The sequence below is a fragment of the Apis florea genome, unplaced genomic scaffold (assembly GCF_048593485.1).
Source record: "Apis florea isolate Af1SG1 unplaced genomic scaffold, ASM4859348v1 contig_3774_pilon, whole genome shotgun sequence".
NCBI lineage: Eukaryota > Metazoa > Arthropoda > Insecta > Hymenoptera > Apidae > Apis > Apis florea.
Window position 1 is genome coordinate 210,936 of NW_028256847.1, and position 25,094 is coordinate 236,029.

General features: G+C 32.5%; 3 protein-coding genes across 10 annotated transcripts; 1 reads left to right on the forward strand and 2 right to left on the reverse strand.

Annotated features, from left to right (window-relative positions):
• Positions 1–1,371: 1,371 nt before the first annotated feature.
• Positions 1,372–10,742, reverse strand: Lgr3 (Leucine-rich repeat-containing G protein-coupled receptor 3). 5 transcript variants are annotated; one of them, XM_086915403.1, is made up of 21 exons: positions 10,293–10,742; positions 7,406–7,519; positions 7,054–7,125; positions 6,807–6,909; positions 6,634–6,705; positions 6,485–6,556; positions 6,270–6,413; positions 6,139–6,207; positions 6,004–6,069; positions 5,684–5,755; positions 5,497–5,568; positions 5,102–5,173; positions 4,902–4,973; positions 4,760–4,830; positions 4,122–4,283; positions 3,666–3,811; positions 3,217–3,367; positions 2,524–2,653; positions 2,215–2,405; positions 1,935–2,090; positions 1,372–1,855 (listed from the first exon to the last, which is right to left on the reverse strand). In XM_086915403.1, exons 2-21 carry the CDS (start codon positions 7,506–7,508, stop codon positions 1,710–1,712), a joined length of 2,142 nt encoding a protein of 713 aa, XP_086771529.1. In that variant the 5' UTR covers positions 7,509–7,519; positions 10,293–10,742; the 3' UTR covers positions 1,372–1,709. The 5 variants fall into 5 exon arrangements, with proteins under 5 accessions (XP_086771529.1, XP_012343761.2, XP_012343762.2 ...); XM_012488307.3 differs by lacking the exon at positions 10,293–10,742 and adding an exon at positions 7,859–9,036 and having other exon boundaries at positions 5,684–5,752; XM_012488308.3 differs by lacking the exon at positions 10,293–10,742 and adding an exon at positions 7,859–9,036 and having other exon boundaries at positions 4,122–4,235.
• Positions 9,243–12,209, forward strand: LOC100866388 (odorant receptor 9a). The gene is made up of 6 exons (XM_003694915.4): positions 9,243–9,711; positions 10,812–11,097; positions 11,191–11,290; positions 11,415–11,525; positions 11,832–11,987; positions 12,068–12,209. Exons 1-6 carry the CDS (start codon positions 9,243–9,245, stop codon positions 12,116–12,118), a joined length of 1,173 nt encoding a protein of 390 aa, XP_003694963.1. The 3' UTR covers positions 12,119–12,209.
• Positions 12,210–12,678: 469 nt separating this feature from the next.
• hrg (poly(A) polymerase hiiragi) lies at positions 12,679–24,199 on the reverse strand. 4 transcript variants are annotated; one of them, XR_001112316.2, is made up of 12 exons: positions 23,693–24,199; positions 22,743–22,978; positions 22,408–22,651; positions 21,830–21,934; positions 21,352–21,502; positions 21,055–21,266; positions 20,671–20,968; positions 19,860–20,036; positions 19,615–19,736; positions 19,345–19,522; positions 19,167–19,268; positions 12,679–18,877 (listed from the first exon to the last, which is right to left on the reverse strand). XR_001112316.2 is itself a non-coding variant. In XM_003694913.4 (12 exons), the coding sequence occupies exons 2-12, from the start codon at positions 22,961–22,963 to the stop codon at positions 18,824–18,826; spliced, it is 1,860 nt and encodes a 619-aa protein (XP_003694961.1). In that variant the 5' UTR covers positions 22,964–22,978; positions 23,693–24,199; the 3' UTR covers positions 12,679–18,823. The 4 variants fall into 4 exon arrangements, 2 of the variants coding, with proteins under 2 accessions (XP_003694961.1, XP_012343763.1); XR_001112317.2 differs by having other exon boundaries at positions 19,117–19,268; XM_003694913.4 differs by having other exon boundaries at positions 19,349–19,522.
• Between the last annotated feature and the right edge of the window lie 895 nt (positions 24,200–25,094).

Below are 25,094 nucleotides of genomic sequence, written 5' to 3' on the forward strand. Positions count from 1 at the left end.
AATGCGACCTTCGTCTTTATCAAGTAGTTTCTATTCGATACGGAAATCGAAGCACGCGTTTTGCCGTTTAGATTGGAGAAATTGCAATTATCTCGTTATCTCACACGTTCACAAACGTTCAAAAATTTAATCGTGTTAATAATTATTGAATACGATATTCAGGAAATAATACATTTTTCTAATTCGAAAATCGTTTTTTTACAAACTTCTCGAAATTTTTAATAAGTGGGAATAGAATTGATCACGAATTGATTAGAATGATGGTACGATGAAATACAAGCGAGGACGAAGGGAAGAAAAATCAGTCCGAAAAGGCGAAGTGTTTTGCAAGGAAGTATCGAGGCCCCTTAACGGGATCCTCCCATTGGCCATCTACCATAAATTATACATTATATCGTATAAGAGGCGGCCCACGTGGCGGCGAATCGTAGAGCGCAGCGATGCGTCTTTTTTCGGCCGGTATAATAATTCATGCTCCGTCGTAACGCGCTCGATCCCCTCTCGATAAAAGTATTTAATCACAATATGGGATTGCGTTTTTAATTTGCGCCCCGATATTTCAAATATTTTCGCTTGTTTGAGCGCGTAATCGGTTCTCGTCACGCTTATTAATCGCGAAAACTCAATCACACTTGTCAATGTATCTCAATTTTCGATGTGTTTGAAAAAAAAAAAAAAAAAAAAGGAAGGAGAAGAAAACGCTTCGTTGGAAAATAATTTTTGCGGTTACCGCGCAATTTATGAATTTTATAAGGGGATAAAAAAGGGGAGGTTTAATTACGAGGTGAAATTTCGATCTTTAACGAAATATTTTATATTTCCATGTAGATAATTTGTATCTTATCCACCCATCTGTCGGCTAATAACGGAAGGTAATTGATTAAACTGCCTATCAAGGGGATACAATGTTCGATCCTTGATTGAATTAATAAAGGATACCACGTTTCCAAGGTCCTCGCGAAGGAATTATTAATTCTGTTCGACGAGGTAAAGCGTGGGTGGGTGCGTCGAATAGGAGGGCAACTGTAACTAATTACAAGAGATAATGGCAAAACCGATGGACAATGTCATTTTACGACACCGTGAAATTAACTTCCTTCTATCTCGAGAAAAACTGCGAGTTAAACGTTTAAGATGATAATAAGCTTGGAGGAGGTTCGCCGGTCAATGATCCTCAATTTATTCCGGTAAAATACGACGTAAAATACGGGATTGATCATTGTGAATCGCTGAACAATGTGGCATTGAATTACGTTTAATGTCAATGTGACTACTTACCACCTACGCCTCGATCGACTTTGTCTATATATATATATATATATATAGATAATTTTATCTCCTTTGACATTGACTTTGATTGATAATACAATAATCGCTTAGGATAGGTTTATTAACTTATTACTTTGTTCAAAATTTTAATACAATTATTTTTGTTTTATCGATGCAGAATAATTTTTTCCCTTCTTTCATATAATTTTCAGAAACCATGTTTTATTTTTGACAGAGTTTTTGTCCTTGTTGAATATTCACACGATAATGTATATAATCCTTTATAAAATTATTATTATTATTAATTCGAATTTGTTAATCGATGGCTTATAAGCTTACTGATACGATATCAATTTTGATATCAATTTTTCAAGAAGGTAAGCGTCTTCCTCGTAAAATTCTGAGCGATTACCGAATGAATCGTGATATAATAAATAAGTTCATAGAACGTGATCGCATTTCACAGGCACAATTTTCTTCTTATTCAATTGTATCAACGATGCAATTTTATTGTCGTAATTATTAATTTCATTGTTCAAAGACAACGTTATATTCTTCTTGTTTATCGTCGTGGATAACCGCGAATCTATAATATTCCTGTGTCAATTCAAAACCACTCTTTCGTAAGTTCAATTTAACCCAATATTCAAATTACAATGAAATACCTTGCGAAGATTTTCGCGTCACGCAGTTATGCACTTTTCTAAGCCATTCATCGTGCAATCTCTCTCGAAACTTTGGAGTGGTAAACGTGTATAACAACGGGTTAACCGCGCTATTCACGGGTAATATAAAAATTACCACCCATGCGTGAAGATCGGCTGTAACAAAATATCCCATTAAATTATTTTCCAACTCCATTCCTTTTTTAAATTGCAGCGTGCAATTTAACTTGCACGCTGCAAATCGAATTAACGATTTCGTGCAATTTTAAATTTAGTTTACCTGGAATAGGATACTTCAACAAAGCTCTAATCTTCAGAACGATGATCGGCACCCAGCAGGCCGCATCCGTTAAAACGATGAGAAAAAATCGCAAGGCGAATTCAGAATCGCCGACGGACAAGGAACAGGCGTGTCTCGTTTTCCAAATGCTCAGGAACATACCGAAGTAAGCGAAACCGATCGTGATCAGCCTGTAATCGCCGATTAACATTAACTTTACGACTCCTCGTTTCGAAACGAAGATACGTTTATTAAACGCCAATGAACTACTCTTAATTCTACGGTATTTTTAAATAGTCGTATGCTTACCCCATAAGATTTATTCCTAGAAAGATGAAGGCCGAATATTCCCATCCGATTAAGAATGGATCGTCGATGTGCAGAGGGAAGCACATTCCATTCACTCCGTAAAATCTCGTGCTGCTTCGCCAGATCACCACTTTCGAACGAATTACGATTACTTTGAAAACATGTTATTATAATCTCTGGATAATTGTTAGAGCGGAATAATTGTTTGGAATAAAATAATTCGATTATATTCGTGCGAGGAATAAAGAGAGATTTGTGAATTTTTCGCAGTAAAGGAATTTGATTCCTCTTCTTTGGAAAGGTGTGCGAATTACTGTAAAAATTAGAAAAATCTTTAAATCTTTCCTTGAATTAGCAAGTAATTTTATTATCACAGATCGATATAAAAATTCACAGATTCGAATATCGAGATAAAGATTAAAAGATATAGATTTAAATTCGATTGAAAATTGGTAATTCTTTAAATTTTAAATTATTACTCGCTATTTAAAATCATTAAATTTTACTATCTTTCATCACAATCAACGAATACGATCAACACGACGTGTAATTGATTCACAAAACGACGAAATAGATGCACATCGTCTGGCTCGTATTACGTTATTACAGCTATTGAATTAAAAGGCAGCCCGACATCTCGATAGGTCAGATATTATCAAGATTCTTAAGCAAATAAGAAAGATGAAAATGAACCTGGCGCGAGGGCGAGCGTAATTCCTATGATCCAAATGATGATCACCGATGTAGACGCTGTCTGGGGTGTCATGGTGCGGTGACCTTTCAATGGTGCTGCGATTAGCACGTATCGTTCCATAGACATGAACGACAGGATCAATACAGAAACCTTGATAAATCAATTTCATTTCAATAAATTAACATTCGATTACATTATACAAACACTTGAACGTTTAATAGATATTAAAATAAAAAATCTCTACAACTGTTCCGTGTAACTGATATTTCAATCTTTTAAATTACAAAAAAAAAATTGCGAATAAGTTTTCAATAAATATATATGTATAAAAGTTTTAATATTAGTCAAAAGTTTTAATATTGATAATATTCCGTCTATATTCTTCTCGAATAATTGTCGAGACTTGAACATGAAATTTGAGAACGAATTCGCGATTTATTCGAAATACCTCTAAAGACGTCATTGCCAAAATTCCTAAGAAAGTGCAAAACCAGGAGGACATCCATGTGCTGGCAGTTTGGTAGTAATTACCGCGGAATATTATGTCGGCAAGAGCGACTATGAATAGATACAATCCCATCAACATATCGGAGACTGTAAAAAGATTATACGATCCCTTGAATGATTTACGATGCATAATATTGAGATAGATGTGTCATTTTTACAACGTTAACAACAAACGAGATCGATTTTTTTTTTTTTTTAAATAAAATTTCAAATGAATACATCCCACATATTTTATAACGCGTTGTATAGAGTAACGAAAACGTTAGCATAATTTTTGCTTATAAATATTATTATAAAATAAGGGATAACAATATTTGTTAATCGTGAAATTAAATACGATCCCCTCTTAATTTCATAAATTTAACGTGCGTTAAATAATATTTAAAATATAATTTACCTGCTAAATTCCGAATAATGATAGTTAATACACGGTTCTCGTCTTTGGCCGTGAATCTTCCCCATAATACAAGCACATTGCCCACACAGGTGACACCAGAAATTATCCATACGGCTGCTCGTAACAAAGTTTTATCGAGCAAGTGAGATAACGACGATACGCCTGTGTAGAATATTGCATCGAATATTATGAATCCATTATTTGTATTTTAATATTTTTTCTTTTTTTTCTTTTTCGAACGAGTTTTTCAAAAGTTTAATAACAAGTTTAATCGGAAACTTTACAATTATTATTGGTTATTATATTAATAACTAGTAGATGTTTTATAAGCGTGATCAAAATCATTAAGTAATGTTATGGTAGCTGTAATTCTGTGAGAAATGTATTTAATGGGCCTAATAGTAGCCCCATAACCCATTAACGTCAGATTATTTTATGCGAGGGTTGCTCGTGATTAAAGCCGCGGGTAGGATAAGTTAATAGGACGTAGTAAATCACAATTATTTATAAGGATGAACCGAAAGAGCACGCTTGTACAGAGTTATTACCGAGTGTTATAAAGTCTAAATTAATTTAACATCTTATAACCGAACAATACGAAAGGAATTTAGCCGTATCATTTTTTTCAAAACTTTTACCATCGCTCGTGGGTCGACATCGTTTTACGTTAGGCGTGTATGTCGCGCAATAATGAAACTTCTTGAAGTATCTGTAAAATATATATTCGTCAAACTTTCATTTACCCACGAAACAAACGTAACACACTTAGAATCTACTTACACGAAGTCCAACAGCTTGAACACGTTGAACGTGTTTGCATCCAACGAATCCAAATTTATACCCTCCAAGTCCCTAAAAATCGGGGGAGGAAAATCGATTAAGAAACGATTGAAAAAAAAATTTCCACACAAATCACGTATCGCAAATACGATAAATGATGTACGCGTGTCGTAAAATATAGAAATTTGAATAGAACTTACAGAGAGCGAAGTCTCGTCAACGGGCTCAAAACGGTTATCGGTAAATTATGCAAATGATTATAACCTAATTGTCTGTAATGAATAACAATTTTCAAAATTATTCCATGTACACCAGCCACGGGGTTTATAATAATCCCCGTTTAAACGGGCTTTAATTCCGCCATAAAATTTGCTAAAACGACACGGCAAAACTCGTATCGGCCTTATTTTCCGCGCGTACGTGCCGGTACAATAAATAAAAGTTTTAACGCCGGCATACGTGACGTTCCTCTCGTTTGCTTTTCTAACGCCGTGTGTACGACGGTAAATATCAGGTAAACATGTTGCAAGCACGCGCGTAGCTTAAGACGTGTAGCGTTACAATTTATGTGGATACCGGTGCCTCGTATACTTACAGGCTCGTCAGATTTTTTAACGGTTGGAATACATTGAGCGGGAGGGTCGTTATTTCGTTGAACGCCAAATTACTGAAAGGGAAAAAAATCCGTTTTGCACACGACACACGGATGATGTACGACGGGCATAACTTGGTTACACTGCCACAAGGAGCGTACGCAAATTGATGTAACGCGAGGAACTTACAGTTCGACCAGCTGCTCCAAATTTTGAAACGTGTCCTCCCCGATCGCCTTTATCTTGTTCCTTTGCATACTTCTGGTTCAGTGGTTCATAAATAACAACGGTTAAGAAAAGGATAGGCTTCAACAATCCTCTTGGAGGGATTTATCTGTGATACTTGTTTGCGCGAAGAATTTAAAGTTGAACGAGTGTTAAGAGCGTTTTTAAAAATTAGTTTGAATAGAATTTTAGAAAAATGGTGTATGATGATGATAATAATTGTGAGGCACGTTGTTTTTAAGGGATTAATTTTTCCATATTCTCTTATTTACTTACGTACGTACAGGGATTTTAACGAGGGACATCCAGCGAATAAAGGAATCGATTCGAAATTATTTTCATCCAAGAATCTGAAATTTAGATTCTTGTGAATCGGTTTTAATTTTTTTAGAGAAAAAGGAAGAAAGGATTGAACTCACATCTCGCTAAGCGCTGGCAATTCCGACAGCCTCAATCCTTTCGAAGTCAATTGATTTTCGTTCAGATTTCTATAATAACGATATTTGATGAGTTCTAAGATTACGAATAATTGATATTATAATTATCTTACATCAGTTTCAAATAAACGCTTCCTTTGAAGTCTGAGAAATCTGCCACAGTGAGTCGATTCTTATTGGCCTTCAAAGATTCCAATTTAATCAAACCGGTAAAATGTCCAGGGAGAAATTCACTAATTTCGTTATTGTCCAAAGCTCTGCTCAAAATGGAAAATTTATTCGTAATTCTATAAAATTTTATTAAAATTACAATTCTATATATACTCACAGCCAGAACAATTTGGTTAAATTGGCGAAAGCTTCTTTCTCTAGCTCGTGTATATTATTGTAATCGAGATACCTAAAAAGTAGCATTAACATTCTTCCATGTTCAAATTGGTTTAATAAAATTCGAAAATTTTACTGTGAAAAGCTTACAGTATACGAATCTCGGAATATCGTGCGAAAGCACCCGCTGAGACACGTTCGATCGAGCTATCGTACAAAGTTCTAAAAGAAATCATCGAAGATAAACAAGCGTAGTCTATTAACGTTGTAAAAATTAAAAAAAATTATACACTTCACGTGGAATTCCCGTTTAAAATTCGTACATGGAAGTAGTTTGAGAAGATAAGTTTCGTGGAATTTCCGAGTATCCTTGACACGTTGCACGGCACATCACGTACTTACAACCGACAGGAACGTCGGTGGCATCTAGCAGAAAGGGGGGAGAAAAAAATACGTAAATTGACAATTCTTATCTCGTCCATTGCGTATCTCTCCTTATATCGTAGCATTTTTATTTCCGTTACACGATATTGTGTTCCGTTGCCCGATAAATTATGGATATTGCTTTACCACAAACGAACTCCTTCACAGCTTTGGAATCTCTGTCACTGCCAAACCAGTCCAATACACCGTGATAATCATCTGCATACAAAGTAAACTTTTTATATTTGCTCCGCTCGTAGGAGGGAGGGGTTTGCATTTATATATAGAAGATGCGCGGCGTATAAAAATGTCATAACATCGTAACTAAATTTTAAATTTAATTTGTTTCTTGACCGAGAAAGAGGTGGCTTTGATACCCTTGAACCCATTGGCCAGTACAAAAGTGTCACGTGCAAATAATAAAATATACAAATCATTATTTCTTTTTTCTTTTCCTTTTCTTTTGCGTGAAAAATGAGAATAAATACAATGAACCGACAGCAATTTTGCTCGTCATCTCCATATGGACATTGGATTTCTTGGTTGCACCAATTTTTCTGGGGTAGGCATATGCTGGTGTTCTGACAAAGGAACGTTCCCATAGGACAAGTATCTGGAATCAGAATAGAAAATTAGAATTGGATATATGCATTTCCAACAATCGTTCGTTTATAAATGAAAAAGTTAAGTTAATTTCCTCGTTTCTTTTTGCATTAATTTCCACCTTATTTCTTAATCGTATTATTATCGCTACGAAAAAAAAAGTAATCTTACATATAACACCTGAAATGTAATTTTAAAATCCCAGGAATATAAATATAAATGAAACATTTTAATAATCATAATAATTTAAATAACACAGAGAGATAATTTCTTAATAGTTCTTAAATATCTTTCATCTATATCAAGATATCAAAAATCAAATTATAATTAAGATGAATAATAAAGATACCTTGGCTGAAATAATACATCAACCCCGACAAAAGGCACGTGGTCGCGATCAGGAACGCGCCGATCGTGCCGATATATTTGTACCTCATCTCGAAACTCTCCAACTCCTCCCTTCTTAAACCGTTCTAGCGCCCCTGTGCTCCGTGTCTCCCCTCGCATGAACAACGTTCCCCACGTGCACTCGGTGCAACGACTGCATGACACTGGTTGCACTCGCTGGCTCGGTCGCAAGCTCCGGCCACCACGCACACGCGCTCTTCATCGTTCTCGAAACAGGATTTCTTGCCCGTCTTTTGCGGTTCTATTACCCCGAATTATATGTCGATCGATTAACCTTCGCGATCTACAAACGTCATGCAAACAATCTATTGCAACGAGAAATGTTTAAATCGACGTAATCTTGAATCGACGAGTATCTTCTCAAGTTTATCTTCAAGTTTGTTTTACTTGAACCTTCCCATTATCGGTGGAATAGATAGATTGATGGAAAATCAGGTGGCGAGGTTGTTTCAAGCGGCATTTAAGAAATTAGACAAAATTTGACAGGATTATTATCCAGTTTTTATTTTTGGCCTGATAAATTGAAATAGAATATTGTTGTTGAAAATTGAATGGAACAGTTTGAAACAATACGAATCGAACGCGCGCCTTGATTAAACGTGAGGAAAGTGATGCAAGAAAATAATCGTTTTTCGATCGTGCAAAATAAAAATTGTTAAATAGCGCAGGAAGTAATAATTGCTCAATTACGCTCGGAAAGTTCACTCACGATCGTCGCGCCAAGCGAAACTCTATAACGTATGCAGATACGTCTCTGACAAAGTTGCAGTCACGATTCGAGGCAATTCGCGCCAATGGCGTGACTCGCCTCGAAACAATACCGATCGAGGAATGTGTAATTACCCATTAATGGAGAACTAGTATCGATCGAACCAACTGTCACGATTCCAACCGACCAGAATTTCTGATTTTCCAATGAAAATTGCGCTCCTCAATTTCCCCCGTGAAAAGTTTTGAACTTTTTACAACGAAAGCGAATGCACGAGGGCAATTTTCATTCAATAAATCGGAATTTTACGATTACATAATCGAACAAATGCATCGAAGATAAATATTTAACGAGACCATGCGAAAGAAATTATGCCCTTTTCCTTCCCCCACAAACTACTTCTCTTTCGAAGACTGTAGAGCAAACAGTTATCCTTACGACATATGTTCTCTTCTACTCGAAGATGAAAACCAGATCAAAGTTGACACGAAGAGAAGTTTAATCTGATCGCGGCAAGATTTTTGATACTATTAAATTACAATACGTATTCGTTAATATACGAAATAAAAAAACCTTAACGTCTTCGATTCGATTTCTCGAGACGAGTTGTCGCACGATGAGGAGGCAGATATCGTCGTACGTAGAACTGTTCTACGACAAGAACGTGATTTCATGGAGCAAACGTCTGTTGAGCTTATCCGGCCTGTGGCCAGATAATCGCAACGACGTTCGATTCTTTCTCTACATTACGTACGTCGTGATCTTCACTTGGCTGGAGATCGTGACACTGGTCCAGAATATACACGACCTTGAGAGGACATTGAAAAATATCACGCTATCGTTCCCAACCATCTTGATAGTGCTGAAGGCCGTGATGTTCCGGATGAATATGCATCTCGTCCTACCGTTGCTGACGGTCGTCAAGAGGGACGTGAACGAGGGCCTGTATCGGTCGCCGGAGGAAAGGCGGACGGTCGTCTGGTATAACGTGGCCGCCACTTTATTTTCCACCTCGTCGGCCTTGTCTTTATTCTTCGTGCCCACGTTGTTTTACGCCAAGCCAATCATCGGCTGCCTTTTATCGAGTAAGTTCGATCGCGAGACGGGCCCGATTTCTTCGTCCCGATGTAGTTTTTTGGAAAATAAAGTATATCTATTTATAACTTCATCGATGATGATGTTTCTTCGATCGATACTCCTCGCAGAGAAGAATTCGCGCGTATCTCTTTTAATTAACTAAAAATTAACACGCTCTCCATATATATTTTACTTCGAAAGAGAATATATATATATTCGTTATCGCGATGACGACGATCCACGAATTATCAAATTTTTATTATCGCAAAGAGAGATTGTTTCGAATTTTATATACCGATTCGATAACATTGCAAAAATTAACAATCAAGAGAATTTCAACATCAAGAACTTAATTTTACACCCGCGTGTCGAGAATGACGTTTCATTAAAAGGCGAAAGAACGTCTCTGGATCCGGTCTTCGTTGCGAAAAGAGTGGTAAAAGTGGCGGTTTTATTAAGCCAGCGGGCATTATCGACGCGTCACGGATAACCGGGTAAGATAAATCAAGATTTTAATGCGAACTTTATCGCTCGGATCCAGGAAACGCACTCGATATCTGTATCCATATTACATCGCGCTTACAGTTACCTAGCGTGTGCAGGTTTATGGTGTTTCGTGGCGAGACGATTACTTCCTTCACGGATATACAAAACGGTCACGTTTTACGAGGCTGTCACACTTCGACGAGGATTTTGCACGACGACCACCGGCACTGTTCGGATTCCCTTTTTCGCAACAGTTCCTAACGCTCAGGCAAACGCGAATTTATGTACTCGATGGGCTTCCACGTTCTTCCCTCTCTTCGTTTTCGATAAGTGGCGGATAAGTAGCGGAGAGTGGATAGCTGGATTTTTAGCTTTCCCGATTTTTCCTTTTTCTTTTCGAGATGGAGTGGAGTAAAAACTTTCACGTGTTATTATATCGCGTTCTTCGTCGTAACGTAGAAATCTTTGGAGTTTTTTTTAATCCTTTCATCTCGCGCGAAATATAAACGTGGCTTTAATTATTTTATTTTTAATCGTGTGAAATGAATTTATGCGCGTTTGAAAAAAAAATTATTTTTAACGTATTATTATTTATATTATAACGCATCTTATCAATTCACAGAGTACAATAATTGTACCCTTCCTTTCGAATTACCCATGAAAGTGAATAACGTTTATGAAATAACGAAACTACAAACGTACGCCTTGTTCTGCGTCTATTTGATACCGACGAGTACATTGTTAACGATCGGTGCAACCGGGGCAGATAGCCTTCTGGTGACACTAACGTTCCATCTTTGTAGTCAACTTTCAATCGTAGCATATCGCATGAGAAACGTCGATATCGAACCGAAGATATATTTTCCGAAAATGAAGGCACTTGTTGAACGGCACACCGAACTTTTACGGTGAGTCGTTCGTTTAAAATGAATCTAAATTTCGATATAAAAATATTAGGATTATCATCAGAAATGATACTCAACTTGTCAATTTAATTGTAGATTGGCAAATATTTTAGCGAAGACATTTAGTTCTCTGATGTTTGTACAAACGTTAGGATTAATATTCTCACTATGCATCGTGGTCTATCAATTACTTATGGTAATGTTATAATTATTTAGATATTTATAATAATTTTTGCACTTGATTAAAAAGCACTTGATCCGTTTTTTTTTCTTTTTTTTTTTAAATTCAACGAAGATCATGCAATTATAATATTTTCTAGACAAGCGAATCAGGAGAAGATATGAATACGATACATTTTATAATCTACTCTTGCGCTGTTATACTGTTAGCATTCTGCTATTGTTTCTTGGGAGAGTGTCTCATTAACGAGGTAATTATCAAAAATCTTACATTAGAGAGAAATATGTGTTTATTTATTTCAATTTTTTTCTTCAACTTACAATTTTCGAAATATAATGATTTAATTTAATTGATTAATGGAATTCAACAAATTCTAAACTAGTTTTAAATTAATTAGATATTTTATTGAATTGTTTATTGTATTAATTACTCTTTGGATAAGTTATAATTTTCTAGGAACATTTTAATCGAAATATCTTTAAAATGTGTTATGAATATTTATTACAATTTACATCTAGATAGTTTTAATAAAACTATAAATCGCTATTATTTTCAGAGTAGCGAAGTGCAAATGGCTTGTTACTTTACTAATTGGTACGATTTACCAGAGCAGTACACGCGATCTTTAATATTTTGTATCGCTCGAGCGCAGAAACCGTTATACCTAACAGCTGGCAAGTTTTACGTGTTTTCTTTAGAAACTTTTGGCGTTGTAAGCTATCTCTCAATTATAAAACCATCCAACGATCATTGTCTAAATTCTTCTCTTACATTTGCTTGATTTATTTGTAGATAGTAAAAGCATCGATGGCCTACCTCTCCGTTCTAAAAAGTATTATTTGAACAATTAACACCGAACATTAGTTTAATTTATCAAAAAAATAATAATAAAAATAAAAACAAAAAAAGGACTTGTTCCAATTAACTACGAATACACGAGTAACGATTAAAATAACTTTAAGACAATCAAATCTTAAAAACTTATTAAATATTAAATCTAATAATTACTTATCGTTTTAACGATAAAAAATTAAAAATTTTGCCCTCCCTTTTAATCCTCGCGTCTCTCTACACTTTTTTTACACTAAAATTTTACACGTAAAATTTTTTCTTCTTTTTTCCCCCCCTTTCGTACACATGCCATGACCGCTTTATTTCACGCCACGATAAATGATGCACGATTGACGATGATTAACCGAGGGATAAGGTGTCGGGCCAGGAAAAGAAGAAACGTCAACGTCGACAAGGTGGAGTGGCTACAGAATCCGAAATGTCGAAATCAATATTCTTCCCGTTGGAAGGCCCACTTCCACGAACTTCCTCGTGGCGGGCAACATCGCGCCGATATATCAGCTTCTCGGAATGTGTCATTCCACCTAATCGTCGCCGAGCAGCGGCTCGTGTTTGGCTGAAGGAATTAAAAGAAAAATTTATTTCGGTTTATTCAAGAAAGATACAGAATGTACAACTGCCGAGGGAGGATACAAATTATGCATATAACTCGTGCTTCACGGTAAATAATCGTCCCTATTGCCAGGTCGAAGCACATGGACCCTGCCGTCGTGCGTTATCTCTTTACAACGACCTCGATCCTACGAATGGAGTAACAGCTAACGTGCATACGGCCTTCACGATACACCGATCCCCTTTTCTCGCTACACCGCACTACACCGTCTCCACGGTTGCAGAGCGTGTGTACACTTTCAGTGGCAGGAACTTTCAATAACAGTGGTGCATCCTCCCGTGTTCACCTCTCCAAAAGCCGAGTCGAGAGAGAGAGAGAGAGAGAGAGAGAGAGAGAGAGAGAGAGAGAGAGAGAGAGAGAGAGAGAGAGAGAGAGAGAGAGAGAGAGAGAGAGAGAGACACGGGATGGATTCCAACTCGCACGCGGAAATAAGACAGAGACGAGAGCTTCTTTGCACGCGTTTCAATTCTACAACGAGAGATATACGGCCGAGCGTATCGATTCGAAAGAAATTGTTGTTGCTTGCTGGTATGCACGATGGTATGGAGCGAATTCTTAGCGATCGTGGCCGAATCGTCTGGGCTGTAACGTTTTTTCGCACGATGGGATTATAAAGATATGAAAAAAAAGAAACGAGAATTAAGGAGACAAGAATGAAAATACGGTATAATAAATATTATATGTCAATCAATCGTTTTTCTTTTTTAACACTAGAACGCTACTACCAAACGCTGAGAGATAATTTTCAACGGAAATCGATATTACACGTGTTAAATGTATTCAAGGTATACAATGCGTTTGGAGGTAGTTCTAGTGATAAATATTCTGGTGGTAAAGCGATAATTGGTAATTAATAATTTAAGCTCTCGTTAAGCTTCGTTTCCCAGCGGGGCGACCTTATATCGAGAAATCGGTTTCACCCTCTCCTCTCATTTTTCGGCGGTCATTTTTCGTTTCTCAAAGTTGACACGTATCGACACAGAGGAAGGGGCTTCTTCGTCGGTACCGAGAACCTAAAAGAATTTCGTCACGGTTACAACGATTCGTTCACGATTCAGGGTCGTGTGATCATGAGTGTAGTACGTACGACTCTCTCGTTGACTAAAAATCGAATCCATACCATTATTTTTTTTTTTTTTTTCCCCTTCCCCGCACATTCTTATTTAGGAAGCCGGGGCCGTGTCGGTGTATCGTGACAGCCTGTGTACGCTGTACATAAGCACATAAACACATGATAATGTATTTCGATGCTGCTTTATTTTTATCGTCATTCTTTCTCTCTTTTTTTTCCCCCTTTTCATTCAGACAAAATTGACTCACACATTCATATTGTTAAAACACACGCAGCCTCGCAGATGCATTCGCAGTTTACCTCCACAATTATGTTCCATATAAAATCGTGCGTCTGTTTGTGCACGGGGTCCTCTTGTCAGTATATGAATATGCACTTTTTTTTTTTTTATTTTTTATTTTTAAGAGTGTGTTACTCGTGTCTTTCTAACTCTGTGTGTATGTACGTGTTAATATTGTGCTGTCTTGTATGTGTTCGTGGATTAATGGAAGCGAGTGTTCACTAAATGTCTCGTTCGTTTTGAAATTCTTTTTTTTTTTTTTTTTTTTTTTTTTTTTTTAATATCGTGTTCGAGAGAAAGAGAGAAAAAGGGCTGAAGATAAAGGGTGGGATACAGAGAAAGAGAGAGAGAAAGGATTATAATATAAAGGAGGAACGTCCGAGAAGGATTCTAGAGACGAATTGATCGATCGAGAAACCTTCAAAATTTTGGACTTTCCGCGCACTCTTATAAACACTCGTTCCTAGATAGTTAACCTTGCCTTCAGCAAAATTTTTTTTCGAATTTTTCATTTTTTTTTATTTTTTTATTTATTTTTTTTTTATTTTTTTTTTCCACTTGATTTTTTATTCGATTTTTATTGTACAAGAGAAAGATACGTGTACGTGTGTGTGTGTGTGTGTGTGTGTGTGTGTGTGTGTGTGTGTGTGTGTGTGTGTGTGTGTGTGTGTGTGTGTGTGTGTGTGTGTGTGTGTGTGTGTGTGTGTGTGTGTGTGTGTGTGTACGTGTGTTACGGGTGATAGTGATGTTGTTCACCGTTTCGCGTTTTTTCTTTATCTTTTTTTCGATTTGTTTTGTTCGTTTTTTTTTTTTAGAGGGGGATTTTTTTTTTCTTTTCTTTTAATTTGCTTTATATTAGGTGGCTCTCGAGAACATCGCACCGATACACAAACGAACGACGCAATGTTCTCGAGAATGGATCGAGGACACATGAATGTGCTATAGACATGTCTGACGTTTCGGAACGAAAAGATACGTGAATGGAGTTCCGAGTGCACGATCTCATTCAGTTTCTTCTTCTTTTCTTTTTCTTCTCTAATAACGATTTTTTTCTTTTCTTTCTTTTTTTTTCTTTTTTTTTTTTTTTTTTTTTAATTTTTTACTTTTTTCTAAGTAACAAAAAAGCATGATTACTTATTGTTACTGTATACGCACGAGGATAATATTGATGTTCACTGTTTATATCGATCTGCCTGATAGTATTGTGTAAAATTCCACGATACTATATATATTCATACGTCATTTCGATAGTGGTTTTTTTTTTTTTTTTTTTTTTTCTCTTTGTTAGATAACATTGAAGTATTATATTATGTTATTCGCATATACGCTACTCCGGTATATCAGAAAATATAGTAATGAAAGATTATTATCCGATATAACGGGAAATGAATCAAGAAATTAACGAATAAAGGAATAATGATTAATTTCTGGGCTGTCATAAAATTAAAAAAAAAAAAAAAAAAACTGACAGTTGAATTGAAGATATTTGAAGAGGAAAGTTTGGATTATTTGGAAAATTTTCATCGAGTATAAACAGCGTTAAATTTTTAATTATTCCGTTGAATTCATTGATATTGTGATTTAATTATAAAAAATTCTTTCCTAAGCATTTTTATCGAGCATATTACAAGCTGTTATTTTTAATTCTAATCGTATCGCGTGAGATACTCGAAAAATTGTATCCAAACTTCAATCAAATGGTTTAAGAATTAGTATTAATAAATAAATAATGGAAAAATTACGATCAAAACTTACTTTGTTGGAAAAAATACGAGCAAAGCTTAGTGTCTTTTCGAGATGTTAATTTACACGCGTAATGTACACCTAGCTTCACGAAACGTATATTTTTTCGAATAAAATGTTTCTATATAATCGTAACTTTCCCTTTCTCGAACGTTTAAAGTTTTTAATTAGTTATCGCTATGATTAACTAAAAAAAAATCAGTCGAAAATTCCTAAAAATATTTATATTGCACTAATCTTCTTTGAGTCTGTTTTATTGAAAGAGAAAAAAGAAAGGAAGAGAACTTATAAAATCTACAAAATCTAAAATTCTTTTTTTTTTTTTGTTCCGTTGAAAGAAAACAAGAATATAATTGTTTAATTTAATTGCTCAAGAGAAAATAATTATGATTAAATATAGACTTTCATTCTAATTGAAGAATTAGGAACTGACAGTTATTATACAGTTTATTGTGTTATTTATTTATAAATTACATTTTATCGTATAATCATAAAATGCTATAATTTATAAATTTTACTTTAGAAAATGTGGTAACTTTATAATCGAACTGAAGTAGATAAAATTTTTGCCTATGTAGAAAAAAATAACGATAATATTCTGAAGAAATAATCTAATTCTTGTTTTCTTAATGAAATTTTTAATTTTAATGAAATTCAATTCGATTAAATTGAAATTCGAAATTTTTATAATCGAAATGAAATAAAATAAGTAGTAAAATAAACGGAAGAATATATATTTAGAATAAATATTCTAGTAACGGTAACATAGTAGATTCTTTTATAAGAAAAATTTTTTATTCAGGATTTGAATATCTCGATTTACATCCAAGTCAGTTACTTTGTACATTCACCTAGACCTGTAAAAATCTCGAATGCTCGTATCACACGAACAAAAATTAAAGTGAATGTAAGAAAATGACAGAATACAGTATAAAGATAGTGACATAATGCTTACGTACATGAATCTAATTCGACTATAACAGAAGCAAGAAAAAAAAAATATATATATAATGTAATTTGCTGATACTGCACTATACATTTATACTTTGATTAACGTAACATAAGACGTATACGAGCAGAGAAGCTTTAGAACGGAAGAAAAAAAAAAAAAAAGAAAAAAAAAAGAAAAAGAAATACGATCTCATGATTACGACCAATATGTACAAATAACGAAATGGTCCCTAACCGCTCGAATTAACTATAGTATTCGCAGATTATCTCAATAATAATTCTTAATCGAATAAATTTTCGAAAAAAAAAAAAAAAAAACCATGTATTTCGGATATCAGTGTTAATTCGCGGATTTATACAAACGTTGTAATTCGTATGCAAATATACACTCATGAAGATTATTCTGCAAATACTTAGTTCCTGAGATAATACGTTGCGATGTATCGTTCATATCGATATCTATATTACGTATATTATCATTAATATCATTATTAAAGAGTGAACATCAAACACCCCGAGACGTGTCTTAATAAATGACATGCCTTTAACACAATGGTAATTCGTAAAGGAAAGTATGGTTACGATAAAAAGATAGAATCGGAATCATTTGTAGGATAGAAATCTAACTGAAGGGGAACTGAAGGCAGTCGAACACCTGAAAACACTCACCATCAGGTGGTGGATGATTCGAATAATCCAGATGCCAGTCCCATGTTGCATTGTTAAAGCTATAACTTCGTTTTCTGTGAATAAAAACTAAAAAGCGACTCTCCGTACAAAAACATTTCTATGTAACACGATCGTCAACAAAGTCAATGGCTTGTTCACAGATGTTTCATTTACAGTAATTACTATGAGTGATCATCGATGCGAATCTAATAATGCTATCGACGTTTATTTTCCGTAAATGAAACATTCAATTTCTTATGCCAGTGCCGGTGATTTTTATTCGTTATTCGATTGATTACAAGAAGAGAGAGAAAGAGAGAGAGAAAAAAAAAAACAAAAAAACAAAAAAAATTAATTTTTGATCTTTTTTACGTGAAAATATAAACGATATCATATGTATTAGAATTGATCTCATACAGCAATTGATATTTAGAGATATTCGTTTAGTAGAGATAATATAAATAAAATTAATATTAATGTTATATAAATATCTTGTAAAATAAATGAATAAACTAAGACTTATCATCATATTATATACGATTACACTTGAAAGAACTTAGAGACAAATCATTTCGTGTAATTTACACTGACACGAGAATAACGACGTGTTTTACGAATTATTTACAACTTAAACATATTTCATTTTTTTTTTTTTTTAAATATTTTATCTACTTATGCATTAAAGAAATGCGTTTTATACAAGAATACGTTCTATCTCATTAACGCTGAAACTTTCATTCTTTTTTTTTTCTTTTTTTTACCTTCCTTTTTTTTTTTTTTTTTCATTTGACTGAAAATCCTAATACAAGCATTTAATCAAAATATCGTTGTCTATTCACATTTCAACGCGACAACATCGAACTGTATTTTACACCCGACACCATGTTCTTATCATCTTTTTTTTTCTTATTTCTCTTTTTTTTTTCTTTTTTAATAATTTCGTGGATAAAAATGATCATAAGTGATATGTACAAAATGAAATATAAAAATAAAATTATGAATCTTAGATTCACGTAGTGATGGTTTTGAAGCTTTGTTATCTATAGTTTTTCGATCGTAACTTTTCAAAATTACTAACGCGATTTACGATAAAAAAATAACATCACAGACACTGGCACAATTATTCAATAACATAGTTGTTCCCATTGACTGTAGATGTTGATAAATACTAAAATTAGAGTGTCCGTCACACACAGTCGTGCATCGATTGACTCCAACGGGTAGTTCTCTCCAACGCATGACGTTGCTTTGTTTTTACGAAACGGGGGACTTACAGTGGGCAGTGGATGGTTGCATGAGAAGTGATTACAGTCTAGATGGCCCAGAGGAGCATCTGTGGATAGATGTGAGGTAGTACTCCTGTAGCGGTCAAGTGCAAACATATCCTTCCTGTGCTACTGTTGATGCACCAGTAGGCCCTTCCTGAAACATTTCAAATAATAAAAGAATTAGAATATATTTCTTGAAAAAAAAAGGGAGAGAAAAAAAAAGAAATTAAAGAAACCAAAGTAAGAGAAAGAAGCGGAACGTTGCAAATAAACAATATTGTTATATCCTCCGCTCCTTACCTCCATATGATTCCGATTTATGTTATAAAAAATAATTTCTTCTCCGATCAATCCAAAATTGTCTTACTATGCTCTATTTTTATATGTAGTTACCTAATCCTGTTATATGATGATTACTGTTCATTATATGTACAATGTCTTACATCCTTAGCAGCTGATAACGTTTGTTTATATTCATCCAAGCTGAATCCGGAATTGCTATCTTCTCCGCAAGACTGAACAACTAGCGATCCATCTTCTCCATGCTAAGACACATAATTTTTCATTAGTCATATTTATTTTAATATTTAACCAATTGTGTTACGATTATATTTACAATACCTACGTGTGTCACTGATGGCTGTTCGCCATCGTTGACTTTTCGCTTTTTTATACTTGTATCTTGATTTTGATCTGATAATCTCTTTCTATTCGTTGTATTTCCTGGATTTCGTGGCGAAACGCTACCACTGTTACCGTTTCCAGCAATATTTCCGTTTTTATGTACAGTACCGGAAACCTGGGAAGAATTTTTTTTTTTTTTAAATTAATAATCGTTATATATAAAGATTGAAAATTAAATTAGAAAAGAAAAATAAAATTAATGCATACCTTTCTTTCTCGTTTGAGCAAACTAGGAGATACATAAGTGTGGAGATCCCTCTTTTTCACGTGTTTTACTTCAATCCACATCCCTTCTTTCAACATGCTTAATTGTTCCGCCTGTCTCAAGACTAAAATTTTATATGAAAACAATTGTAATTAAACTATGGTATAACAATGAACTTAAATTATTTAATTTAGATATTCAATCGTGAAATATTATTTATTTTTTGAAAATAATATAATATACTTACTTGAGTCTACAAAAGACTTTATATCATACGTTAGATCAACGTTTAAATTTTCGCTTTTGGCAAAAAGCAAGCCTATGAACCACATAGAGCAGTGTCTTTCTGGTTCTGGTTCTAATGGTGGAAACGCCTCCGGATTTACATGTGCCAATGTGATGTGAGGATTCCTTTCCAGTGTACCTGTTTTTGAGAGTTAGGATTTTGCCATTTTGGCATCCGCGGATTATTAGCATTGTAATATCAATAAAATTAATATTCAAAGTCAAAGTTTCATAATTAAAATAGACACAGATTAAGACAGAACTTATATAATTAACTAATTTATAATTGCTGCTTACTCCTGCGAAAGATGCATAAGTTTATGATATAAAAACCTATAAACAATTCTAAAAATTCATATTGTAAAAAAAGAAACCTGTTTTAATCTACGTCATTTAACTGGAAAAACACATATGAAAAAAAGAAAAAAAAAAAAAAAAAAAAAAGGAAAAAAAGAAAAAAAAGGAAGAAAAAAAAACAGATATGATAAACTAATATTGGTACCCGATATTTTGTTATTAACATTTTGTTAATGGGACAACAAAACGATGTACAAGTTATAAATATTTAAAAGCGCAATAGTTAGGTCATGTTTAAAATCTTTTTGTGAGTTGATAAATTAAAAATGGTTCAATTTATTCGATTGTTCAATTAATGTTTGTATATATCATTTTGTATATTATAATGATGATTATAATTGCATTGTTCATCGACGGGTTTTATCATATCCATACAGTCCAATTGAATATATTTAATAGATTTTTCGATATTTTACCTATTAAGTGTCGTATTTTTGATTCGACAAGTCCACACCATTCAAGCTGATCTTCAGCAGTTAAGCTTCTTGCTAATAATACAATATAATGTTTGTATTTTCCAAAGAAATTTGGAGGTTCAAATAATTTATCCCAAGTTGCTTTTCCCATAATAATCTCTTCCGTTATTGAAAGACCGTTTTCAAATGCTTCTTGCATAATAGTTCTCGTTGATACCGAAACATTAAAGGTAGAATTTTGTTGAGGATATGCAGGCGTAATTATTGGCATTAAATGATATCTATCCGATATATTTACCTTTAAAAAAAAGTTTATTGAGTTAGAAAATTTTTATTAACATGAAATTTTAATCAAATTAATTAAAGCATGGGAAGAATCCTTACTCTTGGATCCCAAACAGGAAATCCTAAATTAACATTGTCAGGTTGCTTTAAAAGGACTGGTTGTGGCCATTTCCATTGAGAAAATACAAGGAAAAATTTTTCTATTAATGTTGCTGCAACAGCATTAGGATAAAGTTGGCACGTTCTTGCTACTAGCATAGCCCATGATACACCACCTAAATATCCTAATACATTACTATATATGCCATGTCCTAAAGATAAAAACCAAAACGATAAGTAAAAAATATAAACGTTTTATTTTATGATATAAGAAAATTAAAAAACAAATTAATTTACGTTTTGCCCACAATTTAATGGCTCTTAAGGCCAATCTAAAATTTTCTATATTAGGTACTAAACGTAGTATCTCATCTGTGACTCTGCAACCATTAAGACTTCTTACACATTTTTGATCAAGATTTTTTAATAACATATCATCTCTGAGATCCTATATAATAAAAATTTATTAGATATAATAATAATAAAAAAAAAAGAATTTATAAATTATGATAGTGTCTTATATCTTGATCACTGGTTATTGAATTTAATTAACTTGCATGAGAAAGCTTCTAGAGAAAATTTTTTTTCAACAGAAATTCTATTTTGATAAAATAAGTACTATGATATTCATATTTATATTAAATATGTTTAGAAACTAGAAACCATAAATATAGATTTCATTCGCAAATGCATTTCTAAAAACTTGGAGATAACAACAACCAGCTTGCAAGATAAAATCCAGTTAAAATGTAAAATTTATAAATAAACTACTAACCATTGAATCTGGAATTTCTTTTAGAGCCAGTTTAGCAAACAACATATCAATTTCTATGCCATCAAAATTCATTTTTATTACTGGCACAAATGCTTCTTCTACTGCCTAAAAGATATTAAATAATATAACTAAATAATTATAAAATTTATATTTCAACAAGTAGATAATATATTTTATACAAAATAAATCTTTAATATCAAATCAAATAAAAATTGAATAATTAAACATAACGATTTATACATGTTCGTAATCATCTCTATCGCTAGAATAATTTCGTGAATAAAAATAATAAATTCTATTGATATAAAACTCATAAAAATATTTTTTTTATTTTTTAATTTATATTTTATTTTAAAAAACATTAAAAACCAACTTTAATCCTGATTTTAACATTTATTAAAAATTATCTAATAATTATTATTAATTATTCAATTTTTATTGCAACATTATTTCTTATTAACTAATAATAATTCAAAATATGAATTGTAATACTTACTGTATTATAACTATATAAAAAACAATTCATATTAAATTGACAATTAATTACTACAACTATTGTCATTATTTAAAATACATACCCTTAAATCGGTAACTTCTTCTTGCATTTTTAGTAACTCGAAGAAGGATGTAAAATAATCTGACCGATAAATATGACGTGGTACTACACATAAGGCATCTATATCAGCACCTTTGTGATGTACCCCTAACCTGTATGAACCAAAAGTATATATTTTACCGCCAACTTGTTCAGCTACATTGGGTGGCATATTTCTGGCAACACTTGTATCCCTTATCCATTGTTTCACTAATGCATTTAATTTACTAATTAAACAGAATTAATATATGGTTAATAATATTAAATATTATTATTATTATACAATATACATGTACATGAAAATATGAATTGTATTACCTTAAAATTTCCATCCTATGATTTAATTCTTCTTCTGATTCAAATACATTGTAAGGCTTTAATGCTTCTTTTAATTCATTTGTTCTAGTAAAATCACTGGGCTTTGGTTCTGCTACACTAATAGCAGATGTCATACCCAATGTACGCAGATTTTTTTCTTCTTTGGATGAATTATTTGAATTAGAATTATTACCTTGTGATGACCACATCTTGAAATTCATTTGTTTGTTCCAGATCTAAAATAAAGAAATGATTTAAAAATGATTTAAAAATAAAATAACATTAATTTTATAAATTGACATATATGTTAAAAATTGATTATATAAAAAATTATTTGTAATATATTGTAATGATAATCTGAGTAACTTCATTTTATGTAATTAAAAAATTGATTATATTATCACAAAATATATTGAGATATTAAATATCTCTCTATAAAATTAAAAAAATATATTAATAATTAATTTTCACAATAAAATAAATAAAATATATCTAAATGTTTTTAAATTAAATATTATTTTTACATATATTTAAATATAATACACATAATACATAATATAAATTTATATATAAATATATTAAATATTATCATAGAATCAATGCATTTAAAATTCAAGATATTTCGTATAATTTAATTCATGTTTTTATATTTATAATTAATTTTTACATACTGTGTAGCATTAAAAAAGCTAATACAAAAATACGTGAAAATTTCTCAGAAATACAATTAATAAATAGTAATACTTCATAAATTTGAAAAAGAATAGATCACAAATTGGATAAAAAATAAAATTCATACGTTTATTTACACAAAACATTGAATGTTTTACAATATATGTAAACGTATGTAATAATCAACTTAATTGCGCGATTTTCCTTTAAACATTAAACGCGTAATAGAATAACAAACACAGAAAAGAATGGATGTCGCAGACTTGTTGAATCCTTACCGCTTAATACTTCGTCAAAGATTTAATAACATGTTAAAAGAGAAGAAACTTTGGACGTGTTGTCAGGTTATAAAACGCGCAAATGCTTCTAGTAAAGATGCATCACGTTCATCCAACGTTTGCAGTTGATTCCTGAAAAGGAAATTGTATTCCTAGCGCAAATAGCACGTTCTGAGGATTCTGCTTAGCCGCAAAGCAGTATGAACAACTTGTAAACAATTTATGAAGTAGCAAAAGAATTCCGAGAAACGTAGGTCCATAAGTCACCAAAACGTTCACGTCTACAAAATTATTCCATGTACCGCCAATGAAAATTAATCGGTCACAATATCGATCGAAATCTACTTCACGCACAGGATACTTTATACTACGATATAAATAAATAAGTAAACGTATCACTTGAAAATAACAGACAACACGTAGACCCGCACCAAACCACCTACAGTATAAACATGGCGTTCTCTGACGGATCAGTGTGATCACGAAGAAGCACATGGATAGAGTGATGTATTCAAGTAAGTTTTGCCATCGTAGGTGACACAATCGCCATCTAGCGTACTATTGAGAACTAAAAAGGGTTTATACCTGAATTTTGACTATTTAGAAATTCTTTTATGATTCTAATAATCCGGATTTATTTTTATTGCTACTTAATGTATTTTAAATAGATATATTTAATAAATTATTTATTATAGAATGAAAAATTAGTGTTCTATTGTTACAAGTACAAATATTGCACTATAGATATCGCAGTATTCGATATTACATTTCTTTAAAATGCATTGCTTATGACTTAATATAGAATATATATGTTTTCATTGTTATATATTGAGCTGAATTGTTATTTATTCCAAAGAACGTATACTATATAATTTTATTATATATGAATCACAAAAGGAGCTTGATTTCATTTGTTTATTTTAAATATTTTAATGTAAATTTACGAAACAAATATTTCAAAAATATAAAATATTTTTATGCATTAATTTTGCATCAATATATATGTAAAATTTTTATTATAAATATTAGAGTAGTTTCTAATATTTACAAGATTGATAAATATTATTACATTAAAAAATATTTTTTGTGTAGCATTTAATACTTTTTATATTCAATTCAATTATTTTATATTTATTTTTTTATATTCAATTATATCAGTTGTAATATTTTATTATATCAATATAGACGTATCATATAAATTTTATCCGAATCAAAAAAAGAAAGAAAATAAATCAATTAAAGAATTTTTAATTACATTTTTAGTACATACTGATATTTATTATTTCCTTTTACATAATATTTCTAGTAAAATATATTCTGTTACATTACATGCAATTTCAATTTAACTTTCTCCAAAAATCTATAATTTTATTCTCAAATATAAACCGCCTAGCAACATGGT

Excerpts from the sequence above, each read along its gene's own strand:
- Lgr3 (XM_012488306.3), bottom strand. The coding sequence starts at position 7,946 with ATGAGGTACAAATATATCGGCACGATCGGCGCGTTCCTGATCGCGACC. Across the intron at positions 7,520-7,858 it reads GATGTATTATTTCAGCCAAG|ATACTTGTCCTATGGGAACG; the intron begins GTATCTTTATTA and ends TTCTGATTCCAG. Across the intron at positions 7,126-7,405 it reads AGATGACGAGCAAAATTGCT|ATGATTATCACGGTGTATTG; the intron begins GTCGGTTCATTG and ends CTTTGTATGCAG.
- LOC100866388 (XM_003694915.4), top strand. The coding sequence starts at position 9,243 with ATGAGGAGGCAGATATCGTCGTACGTAGAACTGTTCTACGACAAGAAC. Across the intron at positions 11,291-11,414 it reads TGGTCTATCAATTACTTATG|ACAAGCGAATCAGGAGAAGA; the intron begins GTAATGTTATAA and ends AATATTTTCTAG. Across the intron at positions 11,988-12,067 it reads CTTTAGAAACTTTTGGCGTT|ATAGTAAAAGCATCGATGGC; the intron begins GTAAGCTATCTC and ends ATTTATTTGTAG.
- hrg (XM_003694913.4), bottom strand. The coding sequence starts at position 22,963 with ATGAATTTCAAGATGTGGTCATCACAAGGTAATAATTCTAATTCAAAT. Across the intron at positions 21,935-22,407 it reads AAGAAGTTACCGATTTAAGG|GCAGTAGAAGAAGCATTTGT; the intron begins GTATGTATTTTA and ends AATATCTTTTAG. Across the intron at positions 20,969-21,054 it reads TTCCTGTTTGGGATCCAAGA|GTAAATATATCGGATAGATA; the intron begins GTAAGGATTCTT and ends TTTTTTTTAAAG.